General features: G+C 41.7%; 1 protein-coding gene across 1 annotated transcript in view; it reads right to left on the bottom strand.

Annotated features, from left to right (window-relative positions):
• STRC (stereocilin) overlaps positions 1-17186 on the bottom strand; it is a 177690-nt gene that overhangs the window by 59065 nt on the left and 101439 nt on the right. Inside the window, exons 14-18 of the mRNA XM_077263580.1 lie at positions 16124-16298; positions 12827-12996; positions 5288-5443; positions 3897-4039; positions 913-1061 (exon numbers count right to left, since the gene is read on the bottom strand). Of these exons, the coding sequence (XP_077119695.1) occupies positions 913-1061; positions 3897-4039; positions 5288-5443; positions 12827-12996; positions 16124-16298 (793 nt within the window). The remainder of the gene's footprint in view (positions 1-912; positions 1062-3896; positions 4040-5287; positions 5444-12826; positions 12997-16123; positions 16299-17186) is intronic.

The raw sequence follows: 17186 nt of genomic DNA, 5'->3' as shown, positions 1-17186 counted from the left end.
ACCTTGAGTGTAGTCTGGGACTATAGCAGTACTCACTCAAAGAGATATCATCAGATAGCTTGAACTCAACTATAGAGGCACATATGAAGATTCTAGAAGAAGGTGTATTTTCAAGGTGAGTTCTTGTAGTCATGCACAATTACAGTAGGTAAAACGACCATTCTGAACCAGAGGTGCAAGACATGAGGTTCTTAAGATAGCAGACATACAGAGAATGAGAAGAATTGAGGGGATACATGGCATAAGCAGAACCGCCAGCGGGAGCGTTGTGTGACTGGGCAGAGATTGGTGGTGGACAGAACATGAAGGTAGTTGCCTGTTAGTTCTTAAGCCCATAGTAAAAAATAAATTACTCCCGGAAAACCCCATTAACATTTTTCAATAACAGCATGGTAAGTGCAAGAATCTTTTCTTTATAAGCTCATTTTTTACACATCCTGTACACATCTTGACTCCATTTCTACCAAGTAGAGAATTCAGCTAGCCAGCAGATTATGCATTAGTGTCTATCTAGTTAAGAATAATAGGATGAACTGAGAAAAGAAAGTGAAGATTAGCAAAGGGCGTCATAATTAGTAAGGTATATGAGTATCTTGCAAAAAGAAACATTGCTTTAGCATACTGTATATTCTGATTAAATTAACATGTAATGGAAAGACAAGCCATTTACTGTAAGTCCTCGATCTCCTGGAACCACTCAGCCTGGTCCTACTGTGAGTGCACCAACAGCTCTATCAGCCGGCTGCATGCATACATATCATGCATAACCAATTATCTTCATTTTCAAAACTAATAAACGTCTATACCAATATAAAGTTATTAGAAATATATACATTTCTGCTGTTTTTACTATTTTAGCAAGGACATTCATATAAGTTAGCTACCAAATACAAGGACCCTACTATTACTCACCCGCAAGAGTTCCAATCTCAGTGAAGATCTCAGGACCCCATCTGCTAACTAAGCCAAATGCTGAATTATATGTTAAGAGTTCTGCCAAAGTCTCCATCTGAGCCTCAGTGCACTTCAATTTTAAGGTGCCCACAAACACAGCTGCCTGGCTGCAAAAATAAAAAATAGTAAAATTCTTCAATTAACCTGTCCATACTCCCAGAATCACAGGACTGGGATGCTACAAGTGTGAATGAGGTGTGACAATGCCTGCTCATCTAATTCATAAAAAGATAATTCCAGAAGTGTTCTCCAATCCATGACTCAAGTACATCTCTGAAGGCACATGCCAGTTAAGAGATGCTGCTAATACTAATTCATTAAGAGGCAAGCGCCTCTTAATGAATTAGGTGCATCATACTACAGTAAGCCTGTTCACTAAGGATGACTTGCACAATGCCTATCTTAATAAATTGGCCCATAATTGTCATGACTGCTCTGCCAGGAAGTGTTCTGATCCAAGTATGCTTATGAAGATGTTAAAACCGAAGAAAAAACCCGAAACAATGTCCCATGATGAAATATATAACAATATTTATTAAAAGATATATAACAACGTGAGGTAGAGTGAGGAACAAAATACCAAATGAGGGCACTACACCAGGGACATACAAAATTGTAAAGGAGTGGCACCAATAAGACACATATCAGCAAATAATATAAACACAATGGTATAAAAATGATGTATATATGTGTGCCATAGGTGAAAAACCGTAATCAACAAAATAAACAATATTCCAGGTAAAATACCAAGATGAAAAAGATAATAAAGTGCATAATAGAGGACCCCCTGATGAAGGCAGACGTCGAAATGCGCGTCGGGGCAGGGCACATCCTGGGGACTTCTCCTATACTGCCGGGAGACTTTTTTCCTTGGCACATATACTGTTAATACTTGCATTACATACATCTTATTACTATGCATTAAACCCTCTCATCACCCTTTTAGCCACCCCATCTATTATGCACTTGCACTTTATTATCTTTTTCATCTTGGTATTTTACCTGGAATATTGTTTATTTGGTTGATTATGGTTTTTCACCTATGGCACACATATATATATATATATTTTATACCATTGTGTTTATATTAATTGCTTTTATGTGTCATATTGTTGCCACTCCTTTACAATTTTGTATGTCCCTGGTGTAGTGCCCTCATTTGGTATTTTGTTCCCCACTCTACCTCACGTTGTTATATATCTTTTAATAAATATTGTTATACAGTATATTTCATCATTGGACATTGTTTCAGGTTTTTTCTTCGGTTTTCACTTTAATTTCCGATTTGTCAGTGTCAAATTCCATTGGTGCACATTGGTGGTGATAGTACCCCCTCCTATATGATTTTCATATGTGTACCGTGCCTTGAGATCTGAGTATTTATGAAGATGTTAGGATAGACAACTGTCAATTTACTATGCCAACTACAATCTCATGTGTGGCCACCTTAGTAAATGTTGCGAGAATAGTATGCTTTTATTATGCTACGGCCGGAACATTTACTTTTATTCAAACATAGAGCATTTTTATTCTATAACTCATCACGGGAAGGACATCTCCTTTTAAAAAAAAGTCATTAATATGTTTAAGGCTGTGTGGCCACGTTGCGTTTTTTATGCATTTCTGCTGTGTTTTTTGCCACAGCGGAAACACATAAAAACGCTTAAAAACCGCATTCCCATGCAAACACCTGTGGGGATTCCGCAGTTGCTGTGCCCATGCTGTGGATTTTCCCGCTGCGGAATCGCATAGTGGTTCATTATTTCTGTGGAATCGCGGCGATTCTGCAGTCATAGGATTGCATTGAAACGCTCATTTTACGCATGTGGCTATGCCCACCATGCTTAAAGTGAGTGCTGCATGTGCGGATGATACCCGGGTCTGGAGGAGAGGAGACTCTCCCCCAGGCCCTTGGGAACCATATTTCTGTAAAAAAAAAAAAAAGAATTAAAATAAAAATATAGATATACTTACCTTCTGATGGCCCCCGGAGTCATCCCGCCTCTCAGCGGTGTATGCGGCGGCTTCCGTTCCCAGGGACCAGGGCCGGACTGGCCATAGGGCAGTTCTGGCAAATGCCAGAAGGGCCGGTGGCAGTAGTGGGCCGTTCAAGTGTGCCGCTGTCGGCACATTCCCCCCGCTGTCGGCACACTCCCCGCCCTGCATTCAAGTATACCGGCGTCATAGATGCCTGGCTGCATTACATTCTATGGGGGCTGTGCTGCATTGCATTCTATGGGGACTGAGCTGTAATGCTGAATACAGCTGTGATTATATGTTATATAGTCGTGTTACACTCCCCTCACTTCTTGTAACCTACAAGTGTACAAAGATATTATACAGTCAGCATGCGACAAGTGGGCCTGTGTAACTTCAAATGCCAGGGCTGAATTTTAGTCCCAGTCCGGCCCTGGCAGGGACGCATTGCGCGAATCACCTGGTCCTTCTCAAAGGTCCTTTGCGCAAAGCATCCCTGGGAACGGAACATACCGGGAGCGCTGCTGAGGAGATCGGTGGCCATCGGAAGGTGAGAATAACCATTTAATTTTTTTTAATTATTTTTAACATTCTATCTTTTACTATTGATGCTGCATAGGCAGCATCAATAGTAAAAAGTTGATCACACTTGTCAAGCACTATGCTTGACAAGTGTGACCAACTTTTCCAAGTGATGCTTCAAATCGCTTGGAAAACGCAAGCATTCTGCAAGCTAAAAACGTTTGCAAAATGCTTGTGCTTTGCGGGAAAACACATGCGAATTCCGCATGCGTTTTACCAGCGGCAGGGATTTGCGGAAATGTTGCAGACATTTCCGAAATGTGGGCACATAGCCTAAAGAGTTTTGCAGTCTCTTGTTTCTATGTCTCAATAAACTTCCAGTCTCACTGCAAAAGCATTGTCATTGTATACTCAAGCATTGTAAAGAAATGCTAGTAAGCAACCTGAACTCTTGGGGATTTATTTTCTTTAACTCCTCCACTCCAAGACCACAGAGTAGATGTCCAAGAGCAGTCAGCTCCATAAGATCCAGGTCCGATGAGCTTTTCTTGTTCTGACGAAGGACACTGAATGTCAATGTTTTCATCTGCAGAAAAAAAATCAGAAAACAATCAAGAATATGAAATGTATTTATTTCCTGCTACTTATATAGCATGAACATATGGTGTAATGCTGTACAGAGATTGTCACCATGATTCGGGAAGTATACAGACAAGTTTACTGTAAAAAGACAAAAAGAAAGACTAAAACTATAATTCTCAATCCAATGAGCATCAGCTACAATTATCATATAGTAACATACCGTAGTTTGAAAAAGACATAATTCCATCAAATATTATCTAGTCCTAGTCCTTTGTAAGGTCTTTGGAAGGAATAAGTCATGTGCCAGTTCTTTGCATGGACCTCACATGTATTTATACATGTAAATGAGATCTCTTCTGAGGTGTCTTTTTTCTAAAGGTACCTTCACACGAAGCGACGCTGCAGCGATAGCGACAACGATGTCGATCGCTGCAGCGTCGCTGTTTGGTCGCTGGAGAGCTGTCACACAGACCGCTCTCCAGCGATCAACTATGCCGAGGTCCCCTGGTAACCAGGGTAAACATCGGGTAACTAAGCGCAGGGCCGCGCTTAGTAACCCGATGTTTACCCTGGTTACCAGCGTAAAATCTAAAAAAAACAAACAGCACATACTTACATTCACGTCCCCCTGCGTCCACTTCCTGACTGACTGAGCGCCGTACAGTGAGAGCAGAGCGGTGACGTCACCGCTGTGCTGCTTTCACTTTCACTTTGCGGCGCTGAGTCAGAGGAGGAAGCAGACTGCAGGGGACGCAATGTGAGTATGTGCTGTTTGTTTTTTTTACATTTTACGCTAGTAACCAGGGTAAACATCGGGTAACTAAGCGCGGCCCTGCGCTTAGTAACCCGATGTTTACCCTGGTTACCAGTGTAAAATATCGCTGGTATCGTTGCTTTTGCTTTCAAACACAACGATACACAGCGATCGGACGACCAAATAAAGTTCTGGACTTTATTCAGCGACCAGCGACATCACAGCAGGATCCTGATCGCTGCTGCGTGTCAAACGAAACGATATCGCTTAGCGAGGACGCTGCAACGTCACGGATTGCTAGCGATATCGTTATAATGTCGTTTCGTGTGAAGGTACCTTAAGCTAAACAAGCCCAACTTTTCTAACCTCTCATTACAGGAGAGGTCTTCCATCCCTTGTAATAGTCTAGTTGCCCACCTGTATACTGATTCTAACTTTCCAATATCCTTTTTACAATGTGAAGCCCAAAATTGGATCCCATATTCAAGATTATCAGACCTGTTTCCAAGTCCAGTTTTCCATTTTTCCCAATAAAGAAACAACGCCCCAGTCTGAAATATTGATCTCATTGAGGTCTTTCTCAGTCATGAAAGTAACAAGGTGACCGAGCTGAAGAAATTGTGCCGAACTCATAGATTTAACTGGTCCAAACACCTGTAACACAAATAGTGATGAGTGGCATGAAAACTGAAAACAGAAGTATTCAGATGACCAAGAAATTTGACATTACTGTTAGTCCGTACCCTAAGAGACCTCTAAATCAGCAAAATCACAAATTTTTGTACATGAAGGATTTTTACATAAAGGTTTGTCTGATCTGAGTAGAAAAGTCTGCAGTCGATCTATGTGACTGCAGACAGCCAAATCATGACAGTGTATGATGCGTAGGTTTTCACGATTACCCTGTGTGCCCTAGGCATCTGGGCAGTGACGTGACCACATGGATGTGATTTATATACTTATTTGTGGTCATGTGCCAACTAGTCTCACCCAGCTCCTCTCAATGTTCTTCTATTAAGAAGACCACAGAACTTTCTTCTTAAACCAGACAACTCCTTAAATATATTGTATGCATATTTATGTTTGCATATACTTTTACAATTATTTTCAAAATACATTTTTCCACTGGTGGACACAGACAGAAAAGGGTCCCTGTGAAAGAACAGTAATTGGGCCCTTTCCAGTCCAATAGTTCATCATAATGCTCAATTCCACCTGCTCTGGAGATGAAAATGGGCTCCATTACCCCTTGGGCCCTTGTGCGGGTGCACAGGTTGCACCTATGATATGTCCGCCCCTAAATTTTTCCTATAGTGTTAACAGAAGTCTTTCTTGTCATAGGAAAGGAGAAGTCTAATGACATCAGGTATAAACTATCCACCAACAATTTCACTTCTGTAGTGATCCACTATGAGGGAAAAATGACTCAGGCTAGTTTGATTGTATGTAGCTTTTTTGCTGCTAATGCCAGCATATGTGGTAACAAAGATGTTTATGATGGAATTAGGGGAATATGGTTGTTAGTTTCCCAATACAATGATAAAATACTGCACGTCATAATCAGTGACAGTCAGCGTCGGACTGGAGCACCTTGGGCCCACCAGAGAAAATCATTCTTGGAGCCCACTATGTAGTTACATTGAAATAAATACAAGACCACCAATTGTGTGGTAAAACACGCTAATATCAGGGTATAATATAAGGTAGTACACGTCTTAATTATGTAGCAGGGGTTGGGGTAGCCTCCCTCATAGAATATAATGTAGCCCTCTCATAGAATATAATGTAGCCCCCTCATAGAATATAATGTAGAACCCTCATAGAATATAATGTAGCCTTCCTCATAGAATATAATGCAGCCCCCCTCATAAAATAATGTAGCCCCCCTCAAAGAATATAATGCAGCCCCCTCTCATAAAATATAATGCAGCCCCCTCTCATAGAATATAATGCAGCCCACCTCATAGAATATAATGCAGCACCCCACAAAATATAATGCAACCCCCTCATAAGGTATAATGCAGTCCCCCCATAGAATATAATGTAGCACCCTCATAGGGTATAATGGAGCCCCCCTTATATAGTATAATGCAGCCCCCATAGAGTATACTGTAGCCCCCTCATAGGGCATAATGCTGCCCCCCTCATATAGTATGATGTAGCCTCCCAGAATATAATGTAGTCCCCTGAGAGAATAATGAAGTCTCCACAACAGAATATAATGTAGACCCCTCATGAAGTATAATGCAGCCCCCCTCATAGGGTATAATGCAGCCCCTGTCCTCCTCCATCATTGTTCTCCCCCTCCATCCCCATCATTGCCTTCTCCCCCACCACCATTTTGTTTTCCACCACTACCATCATTACCCTTTCCACCACCTCCATCATTGCCTTCTCCCCCACAACCCCCATCATTGCCCATTCCACCACCACATTGTCTTTTCCACCACTACTATCATATTCCTTTACACCACAACCATCATTGCCTTCTCCCCCACAACCCCATCATTGCCTTCTCCCCCACAACCCCATCATTGCCCATTCCACCACCACCATTGTCTTTTTCACCACTACCATCATTGTCCTTTACACCACAACCATCATTGCTTTCTCCGCCACCACCCCATCATTGCCCATTTCAACACCCCATCATTGCCCATTTCAACACCTCCATCATTGCCTCCCCCCACCAGTATCATTGTCCTTTCCACCACAACCATCATTGCTTTCTTCCTCACCACCCCATCATTGCTCATTTCACCACCTCCATCATTGCCTCCTTCCCCACTACCCCATCATTGCCAATCTCCAATACACACACACAGCACCGCACCACTGTCTCTCACTCATACACACACACAAAGCACCATACCACATACACACACCACCGCACCAATCACTCACACTCACACACAAAGCACCGCATCGCACCACATAAACACAAGTGTTATGGACTGGTAATTTAGGAGCGACATGTGACTAGCTCTGAGCAGGTGGTAACTATACAGACCGCAGTTCCTGATCTTAACACAACACTAGCAGTAGCCGTGGGATGTTCCTGTCACTCCCTGGACACCTCGTCACAGCCGGAGAACTAGCTACCCCTAAAGGTAGAAACAGGAAAGCTATCTTGCCTCAGAGAGAATCCCCAAAGGATAGGACAGCCCCCCACAAATAATGACTGTGAGTGGAGAAGGAAATGACATACGTAGTATGAAACAAGATTTAGCAAAGGAGGCCACTTCTAGCTAGATAGATAGTACAGGAAAGAACACTGTGCGGTCAGTAATAAAAACTATAAAAAGTCCACGGCAGAGATATGCAAAAATCTCCACACCTGACTAAAGGTGTGGAGGGCAAAATCTGCAGCACAGAGCTTCCAGCTTAGATAAATAGATCCATACTGATAAGCTGGACAAATGAGCAAAACATAGAATGTGCTGAACAATAAAGTCCACAACAAGTGGACTGCAAAAGGACAAGCAAGGACTTATCTTTGCTGAACTGGACAGAGTGTCAGGGAAATCCAAAAGAGCAGTGGCTCCAAGCAGGAACAATTGACAACTGGCATTGATTGAGGGATAAGGCCAGACTAAAATAGCCGAGCCAGAAAGACGATCAGTGGAAGCAGCTGCTGATGCTAAATCCAAGAAGCAGCTATACCACTCAAAACCACAGGAGGGAGCCCAAGAGCAGAATTCACAAAAGTGCTACTTACAACCACTGGAGGGAGCCCAAGAGCGGAATTCACAACACACAAGCACACACACAAGCACGCACATGCACGCAGACAAACACACAGCACCACTCACCTCTCGCAGCACATCCCAGCAGCCTCTTCCTCACTGGCAGCTTTCTGTCTGAAACAGCCGCACGCTGAATGATGACGTCATCCAGCTGCGCTGTCTCACGCAGGAAGCACCAGGCAGGAAGCAGGATGCTGGGGTGTGCTGCAAGACGTGCATGTGTGTATGTAGTGTGGTGCTTTGTGTGTGAGTGTGAGAGAGTGGTGCAGTGGTGTGGGGGCTTTACATGCGGGCAGTGTTAGCTGCAGCCTGCGGCTAATGCTGCCCACTATTAATGTGAAATGGTATTCACTCCTCTCCATGCCCATGGGGGCGTGGAGAAGCGTGAATATTCATTTCCCTTCAGCAGCGGGGACTGGCTTCCTGTCACCCACTGCTGCTCCACTGGCACAGGGTGGCCCCCCTTGACTCAGGGGCCCCATAGCCACTGGCTAGGGGCCCCTAGTGCAGTGAGGGCCTTAGGCAGCTGCTGGCCAGTATGCCAGCAGGTGTCAGTGCCTGGGCCCACTGGAGAATACTCCAGTTCTCCGGTGGGCCAGTATGACCCTGGTGACAGTGACTGCCACCTAAAGAGGCGTTCTGATCCAATCCACCAACGGAACCTGCATGTATATCAGAACAGGAGCCTGGCATGCCACCATTAGTGGAGAGTTGGTCTGGATTCTCATTCACTTGCTCATTCTCATGGAAATTTCAATCACCTCTCCACTAACAGTGCTGTACCCCTGTGGATACACTATAAATGCATAACATGGAAATTTAAAGGGAAAGTGTTGTCAGAAAATTATGTTAATGTCTTTTAACCAGGGTTTTATGTATATATGTTTTTATTTTGGCATTGTTTTTTTTTCCATACCATGATCTTTATTAAAAATAAAAATTAGACATCTTGCAATTGTCATAATTCTCAAGAAGGCTTTCTCCAGACTCTAACTTCCAGTTGTTTGAGACTCTGATGGCATTGAGCAGAGTCAGCTGTGACATTACCTACTGTGATCGGTGGATCATGTATGTATATAGGTGTTATCAATCAATGCAACCCAATCTTAATGATAAGGAAGCTAATTCAGTTCAGTGTGAAAATTGCAAGATTTCTCATTTTGTTTTTTCATATCATGATAAAAAAAACAACATTGGCAAGAAAAACCAAAAACATGTAACACAAAAATATAAATTAAGAATTGATAATTTTCTGATTACACATTTCCTTTAAAGGGATATTCCTATCTTTATAAATGGATATTTTATGATAGCGTTTGTAAAAACAAGCACTTTTGCAATTTACTGCTTATTAACCCCTTACTGATAAAGCCAATTTTGTACTTAATGACTGAGCCAATTTTTACAATTATGACCACTGTCACTTTATGAAGTTATAGCTCTGGAATGCTTCAACGGATCCCACTGATTCTGAGACTGTTTTTTCATATAATACCTATAGATATGATGTACGGCTACAACATATGTATTAGAACAAATAATTTTATTATATCATAAAAACATTCCCTTGTCAAAGCTCAGGCGAAACGCGCATCGGGCAGGTGCGGGCTGCCACGGGGCTCTGGTACTGGTCAGTATTACATTGGATCTCCTTTCCTTATGACACTATGATACTTTGTTTCTATAAGACCAGGCACTTATACTGGTAATATATGCACATATTGTAATGACTCCACAAGCACTACAGGGCAATTTTTATCTGCACTTTTTTGCACTATGACACTTTATTTCTATATGATTATGTCGTACTATGTTGAATACACGTGCATTCATTAGATATTATTGACCTATAATATCCATTCTATACTATATTTACTTGGCACCTTATTGTAATATTTTAACCCTTTTGTATAGTATGTGGATTTTATAGTCAATAATTATCACTTTATACATTATATCCTGTATTTAGGGTCAGGAGATCATACTATATAGGTACCATATATGAGCTATACTATATACATTTTATTGTCCACATAACTATTATTATCTATTATATTTGCATGTTTAATATCTGTATAGTTTAATTTATTGGAATTACTGTAGTTATGTGACACTATGTATAATAAGGCATCTCTATAACCCCGTGACACCCCGTATTTTATTTTCATCTGTCTTGTTCTCTCCCCTATATTATGTATCTTGTTATGTTTTTATGATAAAATAAAATTATTTGTTCTAATACATATGTTGTAACCGTGCATCATATCTATAGGTATTATATCTTGAGTGGATGCATCTCATATATTCTCTTTTGGTGTATTTGTATATTGACTGTTTTTTCATGACAAATTGTACTTCATGTTAGTGGTAAAAATTATTCAATATGACTTGCATTTATTTATGAAAAAAATGGAAATTTGAAAAAAATTTAGAAAATTTAGCATTTTTCAAACTTTTAATTTCTGCGCCCTTAAATCAGTCATATAATAAATGACATATCTCACAAGTCTACTTTACATCAGCACAATTTTGGAAACATAATTTCCCATTTTTCCAACAAAATTTACAAAACCATTTTTTTAGGGACCACCTCACATTTGAAGTGAGTTTATGGGGTCAATATGACAGAAAATACCCCAAAGTGACACCATTCTAAAAACTGCACCCCTCAAGTTGCTCAAAATCACATTCAAGAAGTTTATTAACCCTTCGTGTGCTTCACGAGAAGTAAAGCAATGTGGAAGGAACAAAAAATTTACTTTGGAACCAAACTTTTTTATTTACACAGGGTATCAGGAGAAAATGGACCACAAAAATTGTTGTGCAATGTCTCCTGAGTATGCCAATACCATATATGTGGGGGAAAGCCACTGTTTGGGCACATGGCAGGGCTCAGAAGGGAGGGAGCACCATTTGACTTTTTTCATGCAAAATTGGCTGGAATCAAAGGCTGGCGCCATGTTGCGTTTGGAGACCCCTGATGTACCTAAACAATGGAAACCCCCCGATTCTAACTCCAACTCTAATGCAGCCCTACCGCTGACCCTAATCCCAACCCTAATCCCAACCCAAACCACAACTCTAACCCCAACCCCAACACCACCCTAGCCCCAACACCCCAACTGTACCCCCAACAAAACCGTAACCCCAACACAACCGTATCCCCAACACAACCCTAACCCCAATACAACCCTAACTCCAACCCTAACCCCAACACCACAACTGTAACCCTAACACCACAACCGTAAGCCCAACACCACAACTGTAACCCCAACCATAGCCCCAACCCTATCCTCAACCCTAGCCCAACCTTAACCCTAGCCCCAACAGTAACCTTAGTCCAAACCTAACCCTAGCTCTAACCCTAGCCTCAACTCTAACCCTAGCCCAACCCTAACCCTAATGGAAAAATTGAAAAAAATACATTATTTTTTATTTTATTATTTTTACCTAACTAAGGAGGTGATAACGTTTTTTTTTTTTACTATTTATTTTATTTTAATCACTGTGATAGGGTCTATCACAGTGATCAAAATGAACCAATAGGAAAAAATCTCCTATTGTTGCTGGGTGCCGGCCGGCAGATAGCGGCTGGCACATTACTCCAGTGCCCACCATTTTCTTCAAGGAAGAAGATGCCGAGGGCTGGGGGACAGAGCCGGAGGATCCAGGGATACCGGAGGTACTGGGGGGCTCAAGGGACCCCATTTCTCCCTCCTCTGGTATGCTAGATCACATCAGAGGAGAGAGAGAAATAAATGAAAAATCTGACTTTTTTTTATTCGGTGAATAACAGCAATCGCAACATTGGGGATGGTAAAAACCGACCCAAATCATGTTCTCCGGGGTCTCAGCCAGTAGCCGAGACCCCGTAGATTTATTGATGCAGGGGGGCGGTATACCCTTATTTCTCAGCGCCGTTAAAAAGTGGCGACCAACCATCACTGCGGTCTACCTTGTAAGCACTGTGCTGAAACTGGCTGGGATCAGAAGGTAAAAGTTCACTTCAGAGATCCTGGCAAGCATTCAATGCTTACGAGCTAAATAGAAAAGTGATTATAACCTCTGAGCAGGGTTTGCTATTTTGCAGCAGTGGTCGGTCTCCAGGGCAAAGAGTTGTACACAAAAGAAAAGTATTAATACCTCAAGATCAGCTGAAAATTTTAATGAACAATAAATTAAAAAATTATTTGTATCTACGAGCACTATCTGACAAATCCCATTTATGAAGATGAGAATAACCCTTTAACGCAAAAAATAAACACCCTTTATTATAACTCAGGACATTTACCTGCTTTGCTTTTCCTATGGCAGCTTTTGCTTGATCCACTGAAAAACTCAAATCTTGAGTGATAATTGCCAAGCAGCCTTCAAATTCTGACAAAAGCATGCCACTAATCTGAGAGGGGCTCCAGGCTGATGGGAATGTCACTCTCATGTCCACACATTTGGGAATAGGGTCTATGACGACAGATACGAGCATAAAAAGACAGTTATCCAGCTACTGCTCATTAACATTAAATTAATATTTTCATGTAAAAAATCATGCAAACTTTTCCACATTTTTTCATGCCACACCCACAAACTTAAATGTATTTTATTGGAATTTTATGTGATATATCCACACAAAATAGCAAGTATTTTGAAGTGTTAAGGAAATTATACATAAATTACTTTAAAAATATAAATCTGAAAATTATGACGTGCATTTTTATTCAGCCCTCTGATACCTAATAGTCTGATACCCCTAAATAAAATCCTGAGTAACCAATTGCCTCTAGAAGTTACATGATTAGCAAATTTAGTTCACCAGTGTGTAATTTATTCTCAGTATAACTACAGCTGTTCGGTGAAGGCCTCAGAGGTTTGTGCGAGAACATTAGGGATCAGACAGCATCATGAAAACTAAGGAACACAAGAAACAGGTCAGAGATAAAGCTGTAGAGAAGAGTAAAGCAGGATTAGGTTATAAAAAAAGTAGCTCAAGCTCTGAACATCTCACGGACCACTGTTCAATACATCATCCAAAAATAGAAGGGGTATGGCACAACTGCACACCTACCAAGATATGGCCGTCCATCGAAACTAACATCCCAAGGAGCTAATTAATTAGAGAAGCAGCCAAGAGGCCCTTGGTCACTGGAGGAGCTGCAGAGATCCACAGCTATGGTGGGAGAATCTGTCCACAGGACAACTATAATTTGCATACTCCACATATCTGATCTTTATGGAAGAATGGCAAGAAGAAAGACAGTTTTGAAAGCAAGCCATAAAAAGTCCCATTTGCAGTTTGCAAAAAGACATGTAGGAGGCACAGCTTGCATGTGGAAGAAGGTGGTCTAGTCAGATGAGGCCAAAGTGGAACTTTTTGGGGCTAAATGCAAAATGCTATGTGTAGCAGAAAATTAACACTGCACATCGCCTTGAAAACACCAACCCCTCAGTCAAACATGGTGGCGGCAGCATCATGCTGCATGTATGCTTTTCTTCAGCAGGGAAAGGGAAGCTGGTCAGAGTTGATGGAAAGATGGATGGAGCTAAACACAGGGAAATCCTGGAGGGAAACCTGTTAACAACTTAAGACTGGGTTATAGGTTCACTTTCCAGCAGGACAATGACCCTAAACATATTTCCAGAGCTACAATGGAATGGTTTAGATCAAAGCATAATTATGTGTCTGAATGGCTGTCAAAGTTCAAACCTAAATCTCATTGAGAATCTCTGGAAAGACTCACGGAGCTAGAGCTAGTTTGCATATGGAGCGAGCGCCAGGGCTGTGGGGTACTCGGGCCGGGTCAGACAGTTCTTAAGGGGGATGTGTCACAGCAGCAGTGACCCGGTCCGTGGCCCTGGGCATCCAATAAAAGAGTCAATGAAATAAAAGGGGAAAATAAAGTTTATAGGGGAATTGTTCATGACGCCACCTGTGGTACTCGGCTACGAATGGCTGACGCTGCTTAACTGGGACTGCTGGGGCTGATGGTGATGCAGCAGAGTTGTTACAGCTCTACACAGGTAGTGCTTAGTCCCAGTGCAGTTATGGTGTTGAATGTGATGGTGGTTATTGTGGTGAAGGGCGGGTGATGCAGTAATAATTCAGAGGACACAGCAGGGTGCAGTTTCCACACCTTTACGCACAGTTCTTAAATGCAGTCCCCAGCCGGGGTGCTGTGTCCTCCAAGTCTGTGGTCCAGCCAGCTCTCAAGTAATTCGGGGTACACTTTGCCAGAACCCCCTTCTTATGTTCCTTTCCTGGCTGTCTCGCTATGCTGGCTCCCACCTCTCCTGCCCTCCTTCACACACAGTGTCCCAAGCCAGCAGCCTTGGATCCTACGTGGCTGCCTCTTCAGCAAATGTCTGTGGGTGTGGCTGTGGCACATACAGATACCACAGCCTCCGGCTTGCCAGCTGAGCCTTGTAGTTCTCCACTAGTCTTGGGGCTGGTTCCCCCACTGTGACCTGGTCCCTCCACCTGGCAATGGTCAGCGTGGATGCAGACCCCACGGGTGGATTCCTCACTAACCATACCCCTAGGACCCCTTCTTTCTCTTCCTTCTGTAGCTTCACCTTTCTCTAGCTCCCTCTCTCTCTGAGCTCCTTTCTTCACATCTCTCTCCTTCTACTTCCTCTCACAATCTCCCATGTCTGTTCTGCTCTCCTCCTCCCCACAGACTGACTACACACTCTCTTCCAACTGTCACCACCCTTCTTGCCTGAATGAGATCCCGCCCCTTTTTCTAGGGTCTGCCCATCTTGCCAGGCGGCTAAAGTGATGTGATGTTGAATGCAAGTGTGTGGGTCCTGGGTAGTGCCCCCTCCTTACCCGAGAGCGGAGTCCCACACCTCTAGATGAGGTACAGTACCTCTGTGGCGACCGGACCTCAGGGGCACCACACATAGATGAATGGGCAAAAATTTAAGCCTCTAGATGGGCAAAGCTGGTAGATATATGACAAAAGACTTTGTCGTTGTCTTTGATATATGACAGTAATTGCAGTGGAAGGAGGTCTTACAAAGTATTGACTGAAGGGGACTGAATACAAATGCATGTCACAATTTTCAGAATTATAGTTTTAAAATAACTAGAACACCATCATGTATCATTTCTTTTCACAGATACTTGCTACTTTGTGTTGATATATCACATAAAATACTAATAAAACATTTATTTTAAGTTTGTAGATGTAAAGTGAAAATATGTGGAAGAGTTCACAGGGTATGAATACATTTTCAAGCCACTGTATAAGAATTAGAAACCATAATACGTAAAATACATTTTATTCCTCATTTCATGAGTCATACACTGCAGTGTCAATATAACATCATATAATATTTATCATTGATAAAACAATTGTCAGCTGGAAAGTCTAGTTATTTTTTTAATAAGGCAATAAGAATATTATTTTTGCTACATAACAATAATTTAGATACCAGTTGCAAATTCTAGTCTACACTAGGAGAAAACATCATTCATTATCATTACCTAAATTCTTGAGACTGGTACCTATATTCTATTTTATATTTCCAATTAGTGATGGAGGTTCTTCTAGCAGTTTTTGAATAAGACAACTATCCAAAAGTGTCTCACCTCGAATGCCTCTAAAACCACTTTTAGTTAGAAAAGAGGCCAAGAACATCTTGTTCCTCCTTGTCTGCTCCTGAGCAACAGAATTTTGAGTGGTACAAATCTTTCCAATGTCACTGTCTTCCCATTCTCTTTGACTCTCTAGTAGCCATTCCAAAATATCTCGTCCCAACACATCCTACAAAACATCAACAGATATTTTTACAAAAAGACACAAACATCCGTGCACATTCATTTAGAAAAGCGTCCCACCAAAGTCTGAAGTGCTTAGTCCTGTTAAAATATATATGCAGTTTAGTGTAAGTGCTGTAATATACTCACCGACCGCCATCTTCCTCAATTTCCAGCACTGTGCCAGCCCTCTTCTTATTCATATGATGGCTATTCCAAGTTGCCGACTCACACTGAAGTCTATGTGTGAGCTGGAAACAGATTTTACATTTTCCTGATTTTAGCCTATGGAGTCCTTTTCTGACTCTCTATAGACTTTAAAGCGCAAGTCGTAAAAGCAGCTTCTGACTCCAGACATAAACTTCATTGTAGACAGGCAAGTCAGAATAGCCATCATATGATTCAATAGAAAATATGATAAAAAAATGGAGGTACTTAGCATACAAATTGGCCAATTTGTGTGAGTACAACAGCTAACAACAAGGCGTACCCCTTTGTTGGGACCATAAACCTAACATGATACCTCTCTCTGGCTAAAAGCCTACAATTCTATGGGTAGGTAGGATCAAGATCCATTTAAAAATACCTTAGGCTGATGAGAGGAGTGCTCAATCAGAAGCTGTGTATTACAAATATTAAAAAAAATCACTCGGATATTTGCAGTATACGCCTTCTGACTGAGCACTCCTCCCATCAGCCAAAGGCATCATGTTAGATTTAGGGTCCCAACAAAGGGGTACGCCTTGTGACCAGCTTATTGGGCTAACATGAATTGGCGAATTTGTGTGCTAAGTACCTTAATTTTTTAACATGTTTTCTACAGCAGTAATGCAGTTACAATTTCAGATATTAAATGTTTACATATTATATTGTTTCAGAGTGCAGCTAAAATTTA

Source organism: Ranitomeya variabilis, chromosome 5 (genome assembly GCF_051348905.1).
Source record: "Ranitomeya variabilis isolate aRanVar5 chromosome 5, aRanVar5.hap1, whole genome shotgun sequence".
Lineage (NCBI taxonomy): Eukaryota > Metazoa > Chordata > Amphibia > Anura > Dendrobatidae > Ranitomeya > Ranitomeya variabilis.
The sequence above is the reverse complement of the archived record's forward strand: the minus strand, read 5'-3'. Positions and strand labels throughout refer to the sequence as shown.